Source organism: Saccostrea echinata, unplaced genomic scaffold (assembly GCF_033153115.1).
Source record: "Saccostrea echinata isolate AGI-Se365-2 ecotype Australia unplaced genomic scaffold, CSIRO_AGI_Sech_v1 ptg000030l, whole genome shotgun sequence".
Taxonomy (NCBI): Eukaryota; Metazoa; Mollusca; class Bivalvia; order Ostreida; family Ostreidae; genus Saccostrea; species Saccostrea echinata.
In genome coordinates this window covers 35,965,867-35,986,509 of record NW_026889779.1, presented here as the reverse complement: position 1 = coordinate 35,986,509, position 20,643 = coordinate 35,965,867, and the positions used below count along the sequence as shown (strand labels likewise).

General features: G+C 34.6%; 1 protein-coding gene across 4 annotated transcripts; it reads right to left on the bottom strand.

Annotated features, from left to right (window-relative positions):
• Nucleotides 1-241: 241 nt before the first annotated feature.
• On the bottom strand, nucleotides 242-20,631 carry LOC133197794 (protein LSM14 homolog B-like). 4 transcript variants are annotated; one of them, XM_061334003.1, is made up of 12 exons: nucleotides 20,402-20,630; nucleotides 13,543-13,718; nucleotides 13,274-13,436; nucleotides 13,063-13,155; nucleotides 12,315-12,362; nucleotides 10,228-10,298; nucleotides 9,412-9,625; nucleotides 7,227-7,427; nucleotides 5,438-5,594; nucleotides 3,235-3,440; nucleotides 860-987; nucleotides 242-430 (listed from the first exon to the last, which is right to left on the bottom strand). In XM_061334003.1, exons 1-12 carry the CDS (start codon nucleotides 20,520-20,522, stop codon nucleotides 410-412), a joined length of 1,599 nt encoding a protein of 532 aa, XP_061189987.1. In that variant the 5' UTR covers nucleotides 20,523-20,630; the 3' UTR covers nucleotides 242-409. The 4 variants fall into 4 exon arrangements, with proteins under 4 accessions (XP_061189987.1, XP_061189988.1, XP_061189989.1 ...); XM_061334004.1 differs by lacking the exon at nucleotides 12,315-12,362; XM_061334005.1 differs by lacking the exon at nucleotides 13,063-13,155.
• Nucleotides 20,632-20,643: the final 12 nt, after the last annotated feature.

Here is a 20,643-nt window from a genome sequence, read left to right as displayed (position 1 = left end):
GTTTTCTAACAATGCAAATATTTCCATTAACCACACAAACCATGTGTATACACAGCAGTGTGTGCAACTGTTGCATACTGTCCATTCAAGTCTTTTCTGGAAGCTTAACACATTTTATAGCGCCATTTGGTTAGCTAGCACTAAGTCCACAGATTGCAACTGTTTGTCACTCTTACTAAATTGCTTCTTCAGGTGACAATAGTTACAAAATTTTGAAGAAAAAAAAAAGAAAATCCAGAAAAAAATATCACAAAGTTTTCAAAAGGGGATTCTCTTTGGAAATTCACAAAATTGACAGTACATGAAAACACCATCTTCCACAAGTCTGTCCTTATCCAATGTCTAATTGTTGTCAGCTGCCTTCTTGTGACCCCTACTTCTCACACTCTACCCATATTTTCAATTTTCTCTATGACTGTGCTGCTGCTTTCTGAAATACAGAAGTATATAAGGAGACATTAAAATCCTCCTTACATGTAAATGTAGGAAGTAACTGTAGCTTAATCCAACATCTGATATTTAAAATATTAATCAGAAATAAAATTTTGCGTTTTTTTTAAAGATAAATGTTGAAACATTTTAAAAATATTATATTACCTCTGTATATACTTAGAGTAGTTGTTGCAACTGTTACTTGAAGTAGCCTACAGTAGTAGGCCCTCAATTTTCATACTTGATTCTTTATTTTTTATATTACATGTATAATTTACAATTTCAAACTATGTGTATGAGCATTCCTTATTTTGAATTTCATCTGAAGTGGAAGGCCTTATAAAGCCCATACCACACTTTACTCTTTCAGTCCCAGTTTTGTTTACAGTAGCTCTATATGTACAAGCTTTTCTGAATGGACACTAACTTTGTAACTGTTTCCTCTTCTCTCTATACCCGCTGCTTCATAATCATAATCGTAGTCCACCCATCCTTGATTTCGTCCACCACCGCCACCACCAGATCCACCCCTACCAGATGGTGGTCGATAACCTCCTAAAATACAGTAAATAACATTCATTACCAGAGAACAGAAGCAATTCTGGTGATCAAAAGTAAGTGCAATGTGTTCATACAAAACTATTAAAACATTTTTAGCAAGTGCTGCTCACAAAGGAAGCTTTACAGACTAACACATAAGAAAAGAAGAAATTCAGAATGAATCTGCACATTCATCAAGCAAATTTTTATGTGAAACTTTCCCACCAGAATTTTTTTTCTACCATGATATCATGTGACAATGGTGAATAGCAGTACTGCAGTTTAGGGCTGGGACGATATATTGAGATATCGAATCAATGTGAGGATGATACGCATATCGATACGTATGAAAAATATTGAAACATCGCAAAAAAAATCTGACTTGTGTTTTTCTCCTTTTTCTTAACATTTTGGGTCAAATATATAAAATAGATATGCTAAATATAAATATGAAATACATAATAACTAATACCACTTGGGTAAAATGACTTTGTTTTACAACAGATATACAACTTCTTTGAATAAATTATTCTTATTTGTGAAGAAATGTTTCGTTCATTTCACTACAAAAAAACATTTTATAACCAATTCAACATATCTTGATACATATTGTATCGTGGCTCAAATATCGTGATACGTATCGATATAGAAAAGGGTGTATCGTCCCAGCCCTACTGCAGTTATCAAAGTTGATTCTTGCAGAATATTTTTTAAAAAATAAATGATGCCTTTTATTCAAAAAATTGCACCGTTTAGATCCTTAATGGAAGTGCAACTAAAATCATCATAGTCTAGATTGAGTCTTGTGAGGTTGGACTAGGCGGATCAAAGTTAGAAGTGTAAGCTATGTAATGATTAAACTTTTTTGGTGGTATTCAGTATTATATATGTAAATAAAACTGTGCTCACCCAAACGGTTGCACCATGAAACAAATTAGTTTTGTATGATTTCTATCTATATAAATATTCAAAGTTACTTCCTTTTTCAACTAAAAAAAGTTTGTCCAACTCCATCTTTGCAAGCCAAGGGAGATGATCCACTCTTCTTTTCACCCTGTGAAGAGGAGAAGATCATCACCCTTGGTTAGTGAAGATGGTCCAACTCAGACCTGAAAACATCTCTTAAAAAAAGGGTAATTTAAATGTCATTTTACTGAGGCACCTTCCAATTCCCCTGCCCCCTTCTTTTTAATCCATCATTGCATAATGTTTCCATTTTTATTTTTTAAGGCTAAGGATTACTGATGAATAGGGCTGACACGAGAACCCGAAATAACCGAGAACCACGGTCCAAGTTGTTCAGTTCGGTTCTGGTTCCATTTTTCCGGATTTCGGTTCGGGTCTGGTTTATATATTAGAGTCTGTTCAATCAAAAAATGGCGTCGAAATCAAAGGAATGATGACGATAACAGTGATAAATAAACATCACAATTGAAATCTACTTCATTCCATGACAGAACACTTGTCACGGAAGTATTAGATAATTATCAAAACGAGTAGGAATGGTCAGGTTGTGGCTAATACAAGGCCAAGTCACCGATGTCTAGACATTCGCATGGTTATGATTTGTTTTCAATGTAAATTTAATGTAACAAATAAAGATTTTTCAAGTTAAATTCATGAAATTAAGGTTTAAAATAGATGTAAATAACCAACCCGAAAAACTCGAAACTGAACCGAAAATTTACAGAACCGACCCGAAAAATTTTGGAACCGTGACAGCCCTACTGATGAACTGGAAACATTTAAATTTTATGCTGAAGTGCTTTTGAAGGGAGGTTGGAATTTTCTTGGTTGTTTTAGGAAATACCAAAAAAAAGAAAAAATGTTGCAATAGGTGTATAAAAATACAAAAGACTAATGGGCTACAATGCTAAGTGATTAACTTTGAACCTGTTGTACTTGAGAAGATTTTGTTTTTTCCCAAATTATATTTATTGTTGAGCTTTAGTCTCTTTTAGTAACCCCTTACCAGCCCCAAGACCATGATCTGAACAAATTGGGGGGTGGGGGTGGGGTGTTATTATGATTTTCCTTTACATGTTTATTCCATATTATAGTTTGATCCCCATTTTGTGACTCCATCCTTGACCAAGGGGCCTGATATGAACAAATTCTCAATCAGAAAAAGGTCACCTGACACAGGTGAGCTAAAATGCACCAAACAAATGTTTCACACTGATGCATTTAAATCTGTGACTCTTTTCAGTTCTATCAAACTTCGGTTTTACTAAACAATTTCCAAAAAACAAAGTAACTTACCCCGGAATCCTCTGTTGTAATTGCCTCGATAGTTATCAGACCGATATCCGTCATTTCTGAACCCACCACCTCCTCCTCTGTTCCCTCTGAACCCTCCATAGTATCCCCTTCCTCTTCCTCTAAAGTTACGACGAGGATTATCTGACATACCAAATGTCTCAACATTTAACTTGCGTTCTTCTCTCCAACTTGGGCGGGTTGACTTTCTGAATCATTAAGGAAAGAAAGTTGTGTATTACCTTTCTATTACTCTTTTTTGTGCTAAATATCTGACATGAATAAGTATAACAACAGTAATGAACACATGGATTCATAGAATATCCAAATGAAAAGTTTGTTCTTTCATGTTTAAGTTTCATTTGTATCATTACTATAAGCATGCTTAAAATAATGCTGATATACTAGTAAGCTTACCATATTTGGCCGAATATAATACGCATTGGTGTAAAATACGCACCCCCCTTTTTGAGCCTGAAACTGGGGGGAAAAAACGCAGTTTGGTTGTATTATACGCAGCAGAAAATTTTACCAAGCGGTATTCTGAACTTTTGAAAATCGTGGTAATTTGCTATGAAAATCGGCGCGGAGATAAAGATTACAGAACACGATATTTTATTCAAATGCGTTTTTATTTTTTAATCTTGACTTTCCATATCGCGGCAATCTGGAGGAAATTATTTATTTTAACAAAGCACAAGATAATGTTGCATTAAAGTATTAACAGAGTTTATTATTAATTTTTTTCTTTTAGCAAACGGTGATATTGAAATTATACGTCGCCGTATTCTAACTATTCTTTGTGGAAATAATTTTATTTCAACAAAGCACGAGATATTGTTGCAAGTTTAACAGTTGTCATATTTATTTTTAGTTTAAGGTAATCATGTTGAAAATTATGTAAATATAACAGGGCAAGCGATATTGTAACATCAAAGTATTCAAAGACTACGATTTTCTTCTTTTGAACTTGAAATTAATTAAATAAATAGCTGATGTTATAAAAATAAAATCAAAATTTAACACGCGTATAAAGTGTAGTTATCAACACACCTCCGAAGCTGTGAAAAATGATGTACAAAGGTGGGATATATGTCTTCATACATCGAGGTAATCTTCGTGGATATCTTATTTTCTTCAGAGCACGAGTAAATGATAAGCTTAAGCTTCAACATACTTCATATTTCCTTTTTTAACTCTCAAACATTTTAACACGAGGCCGATATAAGATGTAAAATTACATTTAACAAGCGTTTAACTGTTTAATGTGTCGTAATCAACACACGCTTATACATACGAAAGATCATAAACCAACCCCCGATTTTTAACAAAGAAAATAATCAAAGCCATTAAAATCAGTGCTCTAACTGTAAAAACAATGCTTTGGAGTCGGTAAACAATTGAATTGCCTGGAGGGGTGTTGAGGGGTAATTATCATGTGACAAGCGCACGTGTTCACAACATTGGCTTCCATTCATTGGGACGTATAGAGGGGTGTTTATGTTGAAATGAATTTTCACTGAGTTATTTAAAACCTAAAATAAAATTTTATTTTATTGTATTTCATTAAAAAATGACTTATTACTTTTTTGATCGAGTGTCTGACTGATAAGGTACATGTGTACTATGATTACGGAAGCACGTGGCAAAGGAATGTGTGAACATCTATAAATAACATCGTTAATGGCGGCCTACACGGAGACGATGAACATGCAGCTCAAATTAATTTTAACTTGCTTTTAAATTTAATTTAACTATCAAAAGGTTATAAATATAACATTTTTAACAAGTCTACATTCTAACAATAACTTTCCGAAGTTTTAAATATGGCGATAAACAGCAAGAAATTGCACAAGTCTCTAGGTAATACTACGGTATGTGCGTATGATAGCCGTGTTTCACATGAAAGAAAAACCTATCAAAATCCCATTGTGGTGTAAAATACGCACCCCTTTCTCACAGAAAATTATTTTGGGAAAAAAGTGCGTATTATATTCAGCCAAATACGGTAAGTTATTTCGGAAATAAAACCTACCAAATACCTATACCATTTTGGCCAAAAGCAAGCCAGCCGGCAAACTACAGAAGAGATTTTTTTGATAGAATTTTTAGTAAAATCATGTAAATATAAATTCTAATAATGTGTATTTAATGCCTGCCAGGTTTTTCAGCAAGTTTTTGAAGTGCTACAAAGATTTTCGCTCACCCTTTGGCACGCTCTGTTGCTTCACAACTAATGTTGTCAAAAAAAGATTTGTTCTTATCATAATACATCTCATCCTCTTCTTCGGGAACCTCATCCTCTCCATTTTCCACACTATCTTCCTTGTCCCCATTGACGGACTTCTCATCCTTCTTTTCACCTGTAATACATCACTATATTATTCTCTGCAGTGCTATCAATAAGAATGATTAACAACACTGGCAAGAAATTAATCTGTGGTCTTCCTTTGCATATAAAAAAGATCTAATAAACTAAATCTAGGATACTGTATCACGTGTAAACCCCCCCCCCCCCCCCAATTTAAGGTTAAGAATCTTGGTGTATTTAAATCAAAATGTAGCTCTACAGCAGTATCACAGAGAAAATATCTTTAAGTTCCAAAATTTATTTCAGTGTACATATACAGTGGCGCCTCGTTTATCCGGACGTCTCTGTCCCCAACGAAATCGTCCGGATAAATGAATCGTCTGGATAATTGAATCACATCTCAAAAAAACACTCTTTAAGCATGTATATATGCACATTCTTCTTTAAAATGTGACAGCAAAGAAAAAAAAAACTTTTAAATTATATTTTGGTTTATTGTTTTAAAAGCAGTAATTGATTAAAGAAAAAAGTTTGAATTCCAATCATTAAAAATACCTTGAAAAACGTAATCAACTTATGTATGTAACGCCAGTTTTATATATCTTTTCTAAAGTAATGGACGTTTGTAAACGGTAGTACATTAAATAGAGATGTTTCTTCAAATATGTACCTTTGTAAACTGTCTTGTGGGAAAAAAGCATTTGAAATAGATTAACGTTTTTAGCAATAGATTCGTATTTTAAACTACAATCGACATGATAAAGAGCATTACGAAATCGGTAGATCGTTATTTATTGCTCATTTTATTTACAACTCTCCAAAATTCTCATCAATTTACCGATGTATATACGGTTAGCAATATGAATTTGAACGGATTATTATTTAATTAATGCACAGTATAAGCTAAATTCTTTGCTTCATACTAAAGATAAACGTGTGATTGAATTGGGGTAAACACACGCTAATTATAGATGCTTTTGTTTGTAGGTCACAGGTAACCGCCTTCAAACTGACTGCATGGCAAATGTTTTTACAACAATTAACACGAATGCAAGATAAGTGTGAAAAAGTCGTTTCTTGAAAAATTACCGTCCGGATAAACGAGTCATTTTTCAATGAAATATTATGTTTTGTAGTAGAAATTGACCGTCCGGATACGGAACGCGAATTTCCGGATTAATGAGACAAAATAACGTGGAAAAAAATCGGTTCCCAAAAAATATCATCCGGATGGTGAAGCGTCCAGATAAATGGCGTCCGGATAAACGCGGCGCCACTGTACATGTAAACATGTAGTTTGAGCACACTTCAAATTAAATCATGCTTTATGTAGTAAAACCAGTATTTATCAGACTACTATTTCTTGGAAGTTCAGTACACTAATTTTTTTTAAAAATTAAAATTAAATGGTACATGTAAAAAATCTGAAAAACTGCCTTGCATAATTTAGTGTCAACCTTTCAATCAGAAAAGATTTTTACAGCTTTTTTTCAATGCCTAGAGAAGACAGATCATTTCAACCAATTATCTAAATTTTGTGCTTGGATACTCAAAATTCAATCATCATGTTACTAGTTCAGTGCTTAATTTGAATGTAAAATACAGAAAATCTGCACAAGTAAACATGTCTGAACTTCTCCAAGCCATGTACATGCATTTGAAAATCATTGGAAATGTGACTCACCTATTGTTAATTTCTCCTTTAATTCCCTCTCAATCTCATCCTTATCAAACTGAGCATTTGCCTCTTCAAAGTCAAACTCGCCCTCAAATTTGAGGGGAGATTCCACTTTCCTATTTGACTGATACCTGCCTCGTGATGACTGTCCCCTCTGGAAACCCCTGTTGGGTCCCCTTTGTGAGGCATTTCCCCTTGGTGGTCCTCCTGTGATATATAATGTATAAGCATATTACTATTTATATTAAATATTAGCATAATAAAGGACACATCTTACACAAATTTTGACTTTTTATTTCACTTCTACTGAAGCAGTTTTTGTTTTATGGTAATTTATGTCTGAGAAATGGACATCACAAAGTAACATACATGTACGTTGTACATGTATGTCAAATGTGTTGTCTCAGATAAACTAATTACACTTCGAATTTTCAGCATCTTCCTTTTTTTTTAACTCACTTTATAAAAAGATAGACAAATTCAAACTAAGGGGATAAATAATGTCTTACATATAACAAATGTGTATTAACTGAGGAGAGATGTGTTTATCTTTACACCTGACAGGAATGTCTGGTGCTCAATTTTAAAATTTTATTATTTCGATGCATCATCTAAGTTTCTTCTTATTAGAAATAATGCTCCAAATCAAGTTTGTAAATGAATACGACTAAAACCGCATGGATCAACTCAAATATTTCAAGTGGCAATCCCCGGATGTGTATGAATAAAAAAGAACCCCATAGAAGGCTGGAGACCCAAGATATATGAATCCAAATTTCCTTCCTTCTACATTTTCATTTCCTTTTTCAAAAATGTGTGTTTTTGAGTCTTTGATTTTAGAGAATTTGATTTGGTCCTAAGTGTACATTGATTACACAGGACCAAATGCCTGAAGTGACCCAGAAAACTTTTGCATAGACTGGGCATGAAGACATAAAATATCCTCTCAACTAGAAATATGTCCATAGGACATGAATGCCCCGCCGAGTGTATATTAGTAACACAACATTTTAACACAAATTGAGAAAAGTGAGGTCAAGGTCAAAGGAAAGGTCAAGGTGAAAAAATATTGATGCAGTTGAATAGCTTACATCAGTATGTATCAGCATATAAAGTTTGACACTAATTTAAGAAAAGTGAGGTCAAGGTGAAAGGAAAGGTCAAGGACAAAAATTGTTGATGCAGTTGAAAATGTTACATCAGTATGTATTAGCATATGAAGTTTGATAAAAATATTAGGAATGGTTTCTTTAAAACTGAGCTAAAAAATAATTTAAGAAAAGTGAGGTCAAGGTCAAAGGAAAGGTCAAGGTCAAAAAATATTGATGCAGTTGAATAGCTTTCATCAGTATGTATCAGCATATGCAGTTTGACACTAATTTAAGAAAAGTGAGGTCAAGGTCAAAGAAAAAGGTCAAGGTCAAAAAATGATGCTGCAGTTGAATAGCTCTCATCAGTATGTATCAGCATATGAAGTTTGATAACACTATCTTGAATGGTAAAACTGAGCTAAACACTTATTTAAGAAAAGTGAGGTCAAGGTCAAAGGAAAGGTCAAGGTCAAAAATATTGATGCAGTTGAATAGCTCTCATCAGTATGCATCAGCATATGAAGTTTGACACTAATTTAAGAAAAGTGAGGTCAAGGTCAAAAGAAAGGTCAAGGTCAAAAATGTTGATGCAGTTGAATAGCTTACATCAGTATGTATCAACATATGAAGTTTGATTACACTATCTTGAATGGTATCTTTAAAACTGAGCTAAATACTAATTTAGGAAAAGTGAGGTCAAGGTCAAAAGAAAGGTCAAGGTCAAAAAATGTTGATGCAGTTGAATAGTTTACATCAGTATGTATCAACATATGAAGTTTGATTACACTATCTTGAATGATATCTTTAAAACTGAGCTAAACACTTATTTAAGAAAAGTGAGATCAAGGTCAAAGGAAAGGTCAAGGTCAAAAAATGTTGATGCAGTTGCATAGCTCTCATCAATATCTATCAGCATATGAAGTTTGATAAAAATATCTTGGATAGTTTCTTTGAAACTGAGCTTTGAACAGAGCTAAACGCAAAGTGTGACGGAAGGACAGACGGAAGGACAGAAGGACGGAAGGACGGAAGACGGACATGACAAACACTATATGCCCCGGCCATATTCATGGCGGGGCATAATAAATGTTTCAAATTACCAAAATATGCATGTTTATCTGGAGGTGCTCCTCTTCCACCCCTTGGGCCACCCCTCTCAAATCCTCCCCTTCCTCCCCTGGAGTATGTGTTGGAGGACTGAGGCCGTTGTTGTTGGTGTTTCCGTGACCTATCACCCATTGGATGCTGACTGCTGCTCTGTGCATTTTGTGAACTGTGCTGGTGTGAATTTTTCTGTGATTTCTCTGGACTCATCTGAAAACAAGGAAAATTAGATAAGAATTTCTATGCTTGATATACATTCTAATATTTACAGGGAATAAGCAACTTTAATTTGTATATGTGAAAAGATTGTTGATATGCAAACCCAGTTCCAAATCATATTTTACATCCCTTTTAAGATAGCCTATCTTACATGTATTTGGGGCTTTCCAAATATGACCAGAACCCTTTTAACATCAATGTGAACAATGAAACCATTGTTCAACACAAGCACAGGTTGAAAAATCCTCAAATTCATGCAATATTTATATATTATACAATGTTTGTAGTTCATATGGCAGTCTTAAGACTAAAGTGGTTTGGTTGAAACTAAACACATGCTAATGAAAGGTTTAATACATTAAATTTATTGGAGGTAATAAATCTCTTTAGTTAACTCAAGTTGAGTACTCAATTTCTGCATACATTCAAACTGATCTTCATCCTCATTCGATCAATGGAACATCATCACACTAGAGGTATGTATTTTTAGTTTAATGATTAATGGGAAAGGTTCTACCATCTTAAAATCACCTTCGAACCACAAGCATTGGTTTTACAAGTTTTACTTAAGTATATATGCTATTCTCTTTTACCTGAGTGCCCTGATCAAGGGTTGGAGATTTGCGACTGGACTGAACACTTGGAGGAGTTGGACCTCTTGATCCTGAAAATGAAGAGAAACTAACTTGTCAACTCTGTGTCTTTCAAATAAATAGTATTTTAAATTCAAACATCTTGTTTAAGCCGATTATATATTTGTAATGTACATGTATAAAATTTAATCTATAGAAACAAGAGGCTCATGGGCTACAATGCTCATCTGAGTCAACATTCTTTTCTGGACAAAAAAAAAATATGCAATTGTCACATCCAAATTAAAATCCATGTTTTCAACAATTTTTACTCATAGTATAGTCGCTATAGTGAGGCTTGGTGTCAACTTTACTATTTAAAGCCTTTTCATGTTGATGACTATTTTGCATTAAACTTGTTCCCAAAGTTTGGCCCCAATCTATAGTAAAGCAAGTGTCACAGACAAATAATTTCAGTTTTTAAGGCATACTTGAGAAAACACTACACTGGAATACTTGTACATAAATGACTAATTGTGGCCCCTCCCCCTCTTTAGAAGAACATTTTTAAGATTTGTCCTCCATTTTCAGGTGTATATCAAAAGTTTGACCCCCTTTTGTGACCCATCCGAGTCCAACAACTCGTCATTATCATTTCAAGAAACATGATTCTTCCAAAATCAAATTTTTTGTAGATAAAAATGACTATGATTAGGTGTTCTTTAAACAATCCCTTTTCTTCTTATATAAATTTTTTCCCTATTATGGCCAACCCTTGCCCCAGGTTCCATGTTTAAATAACCTCGACATTTCACTACCAAATGTGACCCTACTTTTCTTGAAAAGAAAATTTATAAATAATTTTTCCATATATTCCAATGTAAAACATTGACTACTATGGCCAATTCTTAGCACCTGGGATCAAGCTATGCGAAGATTTGTATGAACCTTCATTTGGACTTAAGTTTTGTCTTTTCTGACTTAGTTGTTCTTGGAGGAAAAAAAGAAAGACTTTTAACAGACCCCATTCAATTTTCCAAATTTCTGAATTATCCCTCCTTGAAAAAGATAGTGGCCCTCTGTTTGGACAAATTGAATCTGCATCACGGTTTTGTGACAAGTTTATTTGAATTTGGCACAAAGATTCTCAAAAACAAGAAGAAAATGTGAAAAGTTCGTATATAGGAAATACATACACCTAAGGGTGCAACGATAAACCGTTTGACAGTATATCGTGGTATATTTTTCCTCGGTTCAATTCACGATACTCTAAACTGATATCGCAGTTCGGTTCAATCGGTCCAGAATTATCCGTTTTGTCCGTTTTATTTCCTTCTTTACTATTTCAAAACGGCTTCCGCGCAAAACGTGAGGTCGCCGATAACGCATTTACGGCAGTTAAACTCATCTCCAGCATCTTTCAGACCTCAGATTTAACACGGAGAGGGACTTAATGTGATTATAAGTTATAGATGTTAAGACAAATGATAAACCCTTTAGGTCTAAACGTATTCTTTGATAATACACGATATTCCATCACATGTGTATTTCGATGAAAATTCGCTGTCTTGTTGACTAAAACATATTAACACGAGTAATATGACAATTGATTTTCTACGTAAATAAAAGGAATAAAAGAATGTCTTCCTTTTTCATTCCAATTTAAAAGGAAGATTATTAGGAAAGGTCCCCGTAGTTCCCTCACTTTCCTGTAAATGTTCATCATTGGTTTAGAATGTTGACACAACTCAAAGATCTACCTAACAATCCAATTCAAGTTAACAAAATGTTATTTTAATTATTATTAAAAAATATGAACATTTTGTATAACCCTGTCAAGTTTGAAAAAAATATGATGACAAACTTGAAAGATTTTTAACCTTGTTATGTATCGTGATATGTATCGTATCGTGAACTGAATACCGTGATACGTATCGTATCATGAGGTTAGTGTATCGCTGCACCCCTACATACACCAGACAATTCTTGATCAGAAAAGTTTGCCCAAGTCTCTGGCTCAGGTGAGCTAAAAAAGGTAAGACCTTACTTATATCAGTAATGAAATCATCAGTCAAACAAAAGTATAGATACAATGATTATCAACAAACCTTCTAAGTCAAGACCAAAACTGTCATGGTCTTCCAACTCATGCTTTTCTGTAAATTAGTGAACAAGTGAAATAAACAATCATTAATATCCATGCAGTTGTAAATAATAATCAAGTTTACCTTCACCAAAAATTAACATTAACAAATTAAATCAAATACAAATATTAATTTATAAACAAAATCTGAACCGAGAGAAGGTAGATTTCAAGAGAAGTATTTTAGACAAAATATACAAGGTAAAACTCTGCAACCGCAAAGCTCATGAGAAATGATCCCCGGAAATTTTTCATACACTGTTTAGCACTTCCAGATAAATAGGCCTAGCTAACCTTCATTCAAAAAGCCCAATGAATGGAAAAAGCAAACACTGAGTACGTATTCAATGCGAAGGATTACAGACTAGCAGAATCCATCTACAGAACAGCAACTTACTGAAATAAGGGATACTTGAAACTTATATGTCAATAAATTGACAGACATTACATGATCACTGGTATGCAACATGGATTCCTCGCAGATTGTACATGTACATCATAGGGAAAAAGACAAAGAAATGATATACAGGCTTTAGAATACTGGAAGCTGATGAAACATGTACAAAATGTACTTTATATATGAAAAAAATGTTTAATCTGCACAAAATTTGTTAGGATTAGTGATGCTATGTGGTGGACATGTTGATGTCACAACTTAGTGCAAGTATTCAGTTACATGCAAAGCTGGAAGTGGAATGCCATGTGCTACCCACCAGGGCGTCGTATAGCTTGTTGAGAACCCACTTGAATACTCTGATCCACCGTAGGAGAAGCACGGTTAAAACTGGGAGATGGACCTCGTGAACCTGCTTTCACAAATTCAGCATTTGTTTAAAACACCTTTCTCCCAAGTACATTTCACCATCACTATCAATTATAAAAAAAAATCTAAAAGGGAGGTAATTCAATAGAATACTTCTGTACCTGACTGATTTGGGATAGCTCCAAAAGGCTGGGGAGCTGTTCCTGGTGCTTGACCATACTGACTATATAACTGGGGACCACCAAATGGTTGGTAGCTGGATCCTCCAAAACCACCACCGCCACCACTCTGCTGTTGAAACCCCGATGAGGTTGGCTGGGAGGACTAGGCAGAGAAAACAAAAGTTAAGCTAGATTAATGAAAAGCAAGATTGAAATCATAGAAAAATAGCCATTTATGTCTTTTATCAAGGGTTTTTCATTTGTTTTACCTTAACTATGGCAGGATCTTGCGGTGGCATAGATGCTTGCAAAGGTTGTGCTTTTGGGGGCTCACAGACATGAAGGTCTTTGATGTCACTGCCTCTAAATATGATATATTCAAATATCTCATCACGCGGAGCCACAGGACGATCTGTTGGCCTGTCCTCTGTTCCAAATGATCTCACTAAAATATGAATAAATTTGAAATACAAAAACATATTTGTACCAGATGGGGAAAAAAATCAATGACGTCATGTTTACTAACTGATACTGCATGTTTGGAATAAACTAGAAAAATATTTCTAGAGAATATGAATGCCCAACCTAATGGTAACTTGCAATACAACATAATAAGAATTGCATTCAATCAGTTTAAGCCAATAGTAAAATATGATGAAAGAAAAAATTCCCTTTTCAATAAACAGAATTGATACTTCCTTAGTTACAACTGTTGCTTTTTATAGCATGGTATGTACAGAGTGTTCATTCACCCTACCTTGGTTCAATGCCTAAATGTCTAAGCCATAATGAACTTTCTACAAACTCATAAAATGTAAACTTAAAATCAGAAATTTTCTGTTTGATTCAAATGCTCTCAAAGAGTATACAAGTTTATGGAATCATAACTTATTTATAAAGGGTAATCCTTTACCAAAATCAGGAAGACAAGTAGAATCAGGAAAAAGACATCTCAAGGTTATAGGGAAGGACAAGGTTAGAAAATTTGACAAACATGAATTGCCATCACTAAAGTTAATTGTAAAATATCAATAAATTCTACAATTTCTTTCAAACTGAGATAAAACACACAAATGTGGACTAGTGTTGTACCGATAATCAGAAAACATCGATTGTCGACGAAAAAATGCTACCAATTCCAATGATCGTTTATAATTTTTCATAATCGATCATCGGAAACATACTTCTAATACAATACATTCCGGAATTATCCATTTCTGGTTTAAAATTTATTTCTTCTTAATGAAAGAAAATGGCGTCTGCATATGATACTAGCCAACTAGCACGAAGCAGAGGTGATTTAGAACTGAAAGGTGCATATTTAGGGCCTAAAAAAAAATTGTTTGTTTCCTGTAACCCAACTGACCCATTCATTTTACCCCCGGGTGGATTTTTTTCTGCCAAATCTGTGTTTGCTCTTTGGTTTGATCAATCAGCTGATTCTTTTTATCAAAAAAATATTAATTGTATCTTTTATTTGAGACATAAAATATGCAACTTAGTCAACATTTACCTTAAATATAAAGAGTAATCAATTCCCCCCCCCCCTCCCCCTCCCCAACTTTTTGAAGTTCATTTTCTGCCGCTAGGCAGCCATGTTGGGTGTCCACTGTATAACAACTGGATAATTCAGTCCCGGGATGTTTGACCCCATTATCTATATAAGCCAAAAAAAAATAATAATAATAAAAATCCCCACCTACCGACCCTTGATTTTTTGGGAATGTTACAGGTAACAAACAATTTTTTTTAGGCCTAGAAAGTGTAAAAGAAGCAAAACAACAAAGAAAATAATATATTATATATTTTATATATTCATGTTAAAGAAATGATATGAAATAATTGTAATGGTCTGCTTTTTGTATACAAAGCTATGAAATCCAATTATAATCGGTAAAATCGCATCGGAAGCAGTAACCCATTCCAACCGATGATCGATTATGAAAATTAACCAATGTCCCATCACTAATGTGGACACGGGCATAGAAGACGAGACATGACAAGCAATTTATGTCCTACTATCTACATGAGGCCAAAAGAAATAACAGTCTTGTTTCCTGCTACCTGACCTACCCTATTTTTTTGCAACCGACCCTAAAGTTTTTTTTAAGTTTTGGAAGAAAAAAAATCAAGAATTTCCAGAATTTCATCCTTCTGTCACCGTAATCGTTTTCCGGCCGGCCGTGTTAACACAAAACAAGCATTTCATGAAATTCTTGTTTTAAATATAGAATAGCTTTCATAAACATGATAAAATACCACTTGAGTTGTGCATAAAAAGACCTGAAATTTGATTTTGAAAGACAATATTGACCTGTGACATGTTTAATTTTATCTTTTATTAGTTCATATCCAAAAAATGTCGGACACAAAATAAAATAAAAATATAAAATAAAATAATTTTCCTACCTACATACCCTATTTTTTTCAGGCTGGTAGCAGGAAACAAGACTATTATTTTTTTTGGCCTGAAATGCAACAAGCAAATTCAAAGAATTGTGGTCCCCCGCTTTTGGTGTCTTAGTGGTTGGGACACAATTATTTATGGCATATTGTAACTGTCTTGTTTGTGTGCCCTTCAAACTTCTAGATCAAGGTCATGAAGTCAAAAATGATATAGCTTTCGGTAAAGTGTTGTCGTAAGTAATGTACATGTAAAATATTAAAGCCTTATCTTCTCTAAAAGTTCTTACCTATGTGAAAAAAATATGAAAAACACTGTAGGTTAAACTTAGAGGTCAAGGACACATCAAAACCCAGAGTACATTTGGAAAGGTCTTTAAACAGATAGTACACAAATATGAATGCCCTATCTTCTGTCATTCAAATGTTATTACCAATATTAAAATTTTTGAAAATTAGGTCAAACTTCAAGGTCAAATATAGCACATTTTAACACTTCTTGTCACAGAAAATGCACTTGTCAAATATGAATGCACTATCTTCTGCCATTGAAATGTTATCACCAATGTTAATTTCTTTTTAAATTATGTCAAACCTCATGGTCAAGGGTCAAAAACTGTAGCATGTTTGGAAAATTTTTTGTTTGTTTGTTTGTTGTTTAACGTCCCTCTCGAGAATTTTTCACTCCTATGGAGACGCCACCACTTGATGGTGGAGAGTTGCAAATTTTTACCTATACTCGGCACTCAGGACCATTGAGCAGTGATTTTTTTCGTGCCAGCACCTACTGCGACACGGAAGCTCAGTTTATACAATCTCATCTGAAGGATTGGTCTCCATATCCCATAGTGGGATTCAAACCCGCGTCATAAGGATCAACTCCTTACTCCACGTCTCTAGAGCAGACGCTCTAATCACTGCACCACGCTGGCGTTTGGAAAAGTCTTGTGACAGGTCAGGGTTTTTTTTAGGGGTCGTAGGGGGCCTGTATTCGGCCCCATTCCCAACGGTAAAAAGTGTGTGTTTTTCCCAATTTCATCGAAGAAAATTCCCAAAAGAGGAAAATAATTATCATTTCAGAAAAAAATCCCGATGTTAGTGAAAAGTAATCGGGATCGGTGTTCAAAAAAATCTAAAACGCATGCTCCAAATAAAGGCCGCCATATTGTCACCATGTCACACAATTCAAAGTATTATAGAAAAAAAAAATTAAACTAGGTGATACCAAGCAAGTTAAACCGATTTACACATACTTTTCCAACCATACTCAAAGTGAAACTCAAACCACGACTTCTGATGCCAAATGTCAGAGTAGCCAAAGCAGACTTGTCGAAACCTGTCGGTCCTGTCGGCAAGGCCGGTAAAAAATTGTCTGGACTAATATCTTTTAAGAAAACGTCGGTCCAAATGACCGTTTGAAAAAATCGAGCGTGACGCAAATTTAAAAAAAGATCGGGATCTGTAACTGAAGGTCACAAACGGTAGAGTTAAGTAATAGACTCTTCCGTCACAAACACAGACGAGATGGCCGTGTGCGCGGCGTAGTCAGACGAGATGGCCGTGTGCGCGGCATAGTGACGATGGTCAATTTAAATTGTTACAGGAAAGACATAAAATATGTTATTTATGTCTCTTATCAAAGACTCTCTATCCTAAGAAAAGAAAATTGTGAGATTGAAGGCTGTTGAAAAATATTAAAGGGCATTTTGGTGCTGTTATTTATTTTCCTTTCTCAGCGTCAAAATAAGATCTGGTCTGACAAAACTTCGTCCGGTCCAACAGAACATTTGACTCTGTCAGACTAAATGTCTGACAGTGATTTCAAAATTTCAACAAGTCTGCCAAAGTGAAACTCAACCCACCACTTCCGATGCTGATTGTCGGCCTCCACCGAACAATAACAGTAGTGAGTCTGAGAATGATTCATGTACATGTAAAACATGTTAATAAATGCCTTGCAATTGATGAAGTTATTCTTATTTAACATTATTTAGAAAAATGTTAAGTATGACATTTTTCCCAATTTCAACCAAATGTCGCTAATTTTTCCCAAATGGAAAGGCCCAGGCCCTTGTTTTTAAGACCTAAAAAAAACCCTGCAGGTAATGCACATGTCAAATATGAATGCTCCATCTTCTCTCATTCAAAAGTTATAACTAAAGTTAACATTTTTAAAACTAGGTCAAACTTCAAGGTCACGGGGCAAAAAATCATGGTATATTTGGAAAGGTCTTGTCACAGGTAATCAAGGGTAATGTACATTTGAAATATGAAAGCCCTATCTCTTCTCAATCAAAAGTTATGACCAAGATAAAAGTAATGTTAAAATTTTTTGAAAAGTAGGTACTTCAAGGTCAAAGGTGTCAAAAATCTGTCTATTTGGAAATATACATGAAATATGAAAGCCCTATCTTTTCTCATTCAAAAGATATGACCAAGGTCAAAGTTTTTGTGACAGACAGACTGACAGACAAATGAGATTTAATGTCCTCTCCCTTTTGCAAAAGTTGGGGACAACAAATATTATGAGCAGTCTTATGTCCAACTGGGACAAATCAATCTATATTTATTAAAACAATCCAACCTCTTTTTGCAAAATCTGACTTTGGTGGGGAGAAGCGATAGTCATGTTTCTAACATATGCCAAAATATAACAAACATCCTTCAGTTGGTAGCACGGGACAGAATAATTATTTGCTTTAATTGAACAATTATAATACAACCAAAGTATTGTACAATTATTCCCTTGATAGCAGGCAAATATTGCATGCAAATTAAATGTTTTTCTCTAATGTGGGAGCATATTAGAATATGTCCCATATTGCAATGTAGCAAAAATGGAGCAAATCCACTCCTGCATGATTTTGAAGAATACAAACTAAGTTTCACTGAAAATTAACCACCAAATGAAATATGAGAACTCTTTTCAAGCTTGTATGTACCTAGATTGATATTGTCATAGGTTTGCAACATTAATTCTTTCAAAGAGTTGCCAAAGTAGCAAGATAATTCTAATCTACACAAATACTACAGAAAATTCAGTTTCAATTGTCATCACAAATAAATTTAAAGCAAGAAATGTTAGAAAATGTGTAAATTTCCCCCTTTCCACAGAATTTTTCTTCTGCTAGAAGGTACACATTAACTCAAAAAGGTTTTTTATGATTAATTTTGTAGTTAATTTTGATGCAACTACTTTCGATATATCCCATGGCAAATCGTGCTAGAGAGGATCTGCTCCATTTTGTTACATTGCAACTATATGGTTAATGGGACATACTCCAGTCTTCGACAAATCCCGGGAGTCCGAAGCCCGGGACCTGGTAAAATTGGAGGCAGGCATGTGGAAATTGCATATATACTTACAAGCCCGAAGGGCATGTAAATTCTGAGGCCTAAGCCTCCATATTATCAAATTAAACAAGCATTCTGAGAGTATTGCACTAGCAATACTACTCCTCTACCGGCAAGTGTAATCTGGTTCCCGTTAAAAATTGAAAATGCCATAATTCCTTCAAAAATCAATGAAGCGGAATGAAATGCAAACTTGATCTGTATCTCATCAAGATAAACTCACATACCAAAAATCAGCTCAATATCTGCAAGCATTTAGGAAAAAAGTGCGGAAAACCAAGTGGGACAGACTGACAGACAGACAGAGGGACAGACAGATGGACGGACAGACTCAGAGGAAACCTATAGTCCCCTCCGGTTTCACTGGTAGGGGACTAATAATACCAATAACATTAAATGTACTTAAAAGTCTGATTTTTCATCTAAAGTGGAGCACCAAATAAAATTTTAATGATAGTTTATTCTACCGTGATTTCCAAGGAACTCTTTTGCAAAGGAGACACAAAAAGTATACAGGTTGAAAACAATACGTGACTTCCAAGGAACTCTTTTGCAAAGGAGACACAAAAAGGTACAGGCTGAAAATAATATTAATGGCTAGACAATAGATCGATAGAAATGGATTTCGGATCATTTCCTTGGCATGAAAAGGGAAATAAGAATAAATTACTTGATAAAATTCTGGACATGTAAATATTTGTTCGGGCTAGCGTAATAAGTGGTTAAACCTGCCCGAAGGGCATGTACTGAAAAAAAGATTTGGCGAAGACTGATACTCTAACTGTGATGTGGGGTTATCTTGAGATAACTGAGGTAAAAGCAAACAAAATCTATGAAAAGGCCAAAATATACTGTAATCAATGGTATGAAGACCATCACCATTTATATTCCACCTGAAATTACTCCAATTTTCATGCACATTACACATGTCCTGCATTGTGCATTTACTGTCAAAAACCATCATATGCAATACTATAGATGAAAAAGTTAAGTTCTTGGCCATATAATTACAGCTTACTTGGAATGCAGTCTCTTCCCTATGACCATGATGGTCATTGTATGTTATTCAATAATTCTCAATAAATTGCATAGTTATGCAAAATGTCAGACACTTACTGGTCCTAGGGGATGCAAATTATGCAGTGTTATCATTTCACACTTGCAGCTTCGATACACTATACACCTTTGTTGACATAACAGAACACAGCTGACTTGTATACTGGGTCACAGTTTAAGAGATGCAAGATTTGACAAAGACAGTGACAGTAGAAATGAATTCAGTATTTCACATAATAGAGACTGAGCTATATTGTAAAATTTGTCAGCTGCTACACTAATGCTGACTATACTGAACGGGGTACTTTTACGTACCTTTCGCTAATGCAACTGTCGACTCATTTGGATCAATAGTGTATAAAATGCCCTCATAACGAATTCCTGCCTTCGAAATGAGGCTTATTTTACTGCCGAGATATGGAATCCCCCCACTCATGACGCCTTATGACAAAGCGTCAGAAATTATGGAGGATGGCGGTGGATTCTCAGCTTTGTGCCTATCTCTCTGGAACTGTTCTATCCAAAATGGCGATCTATTATGATTGGACGGTAGATGG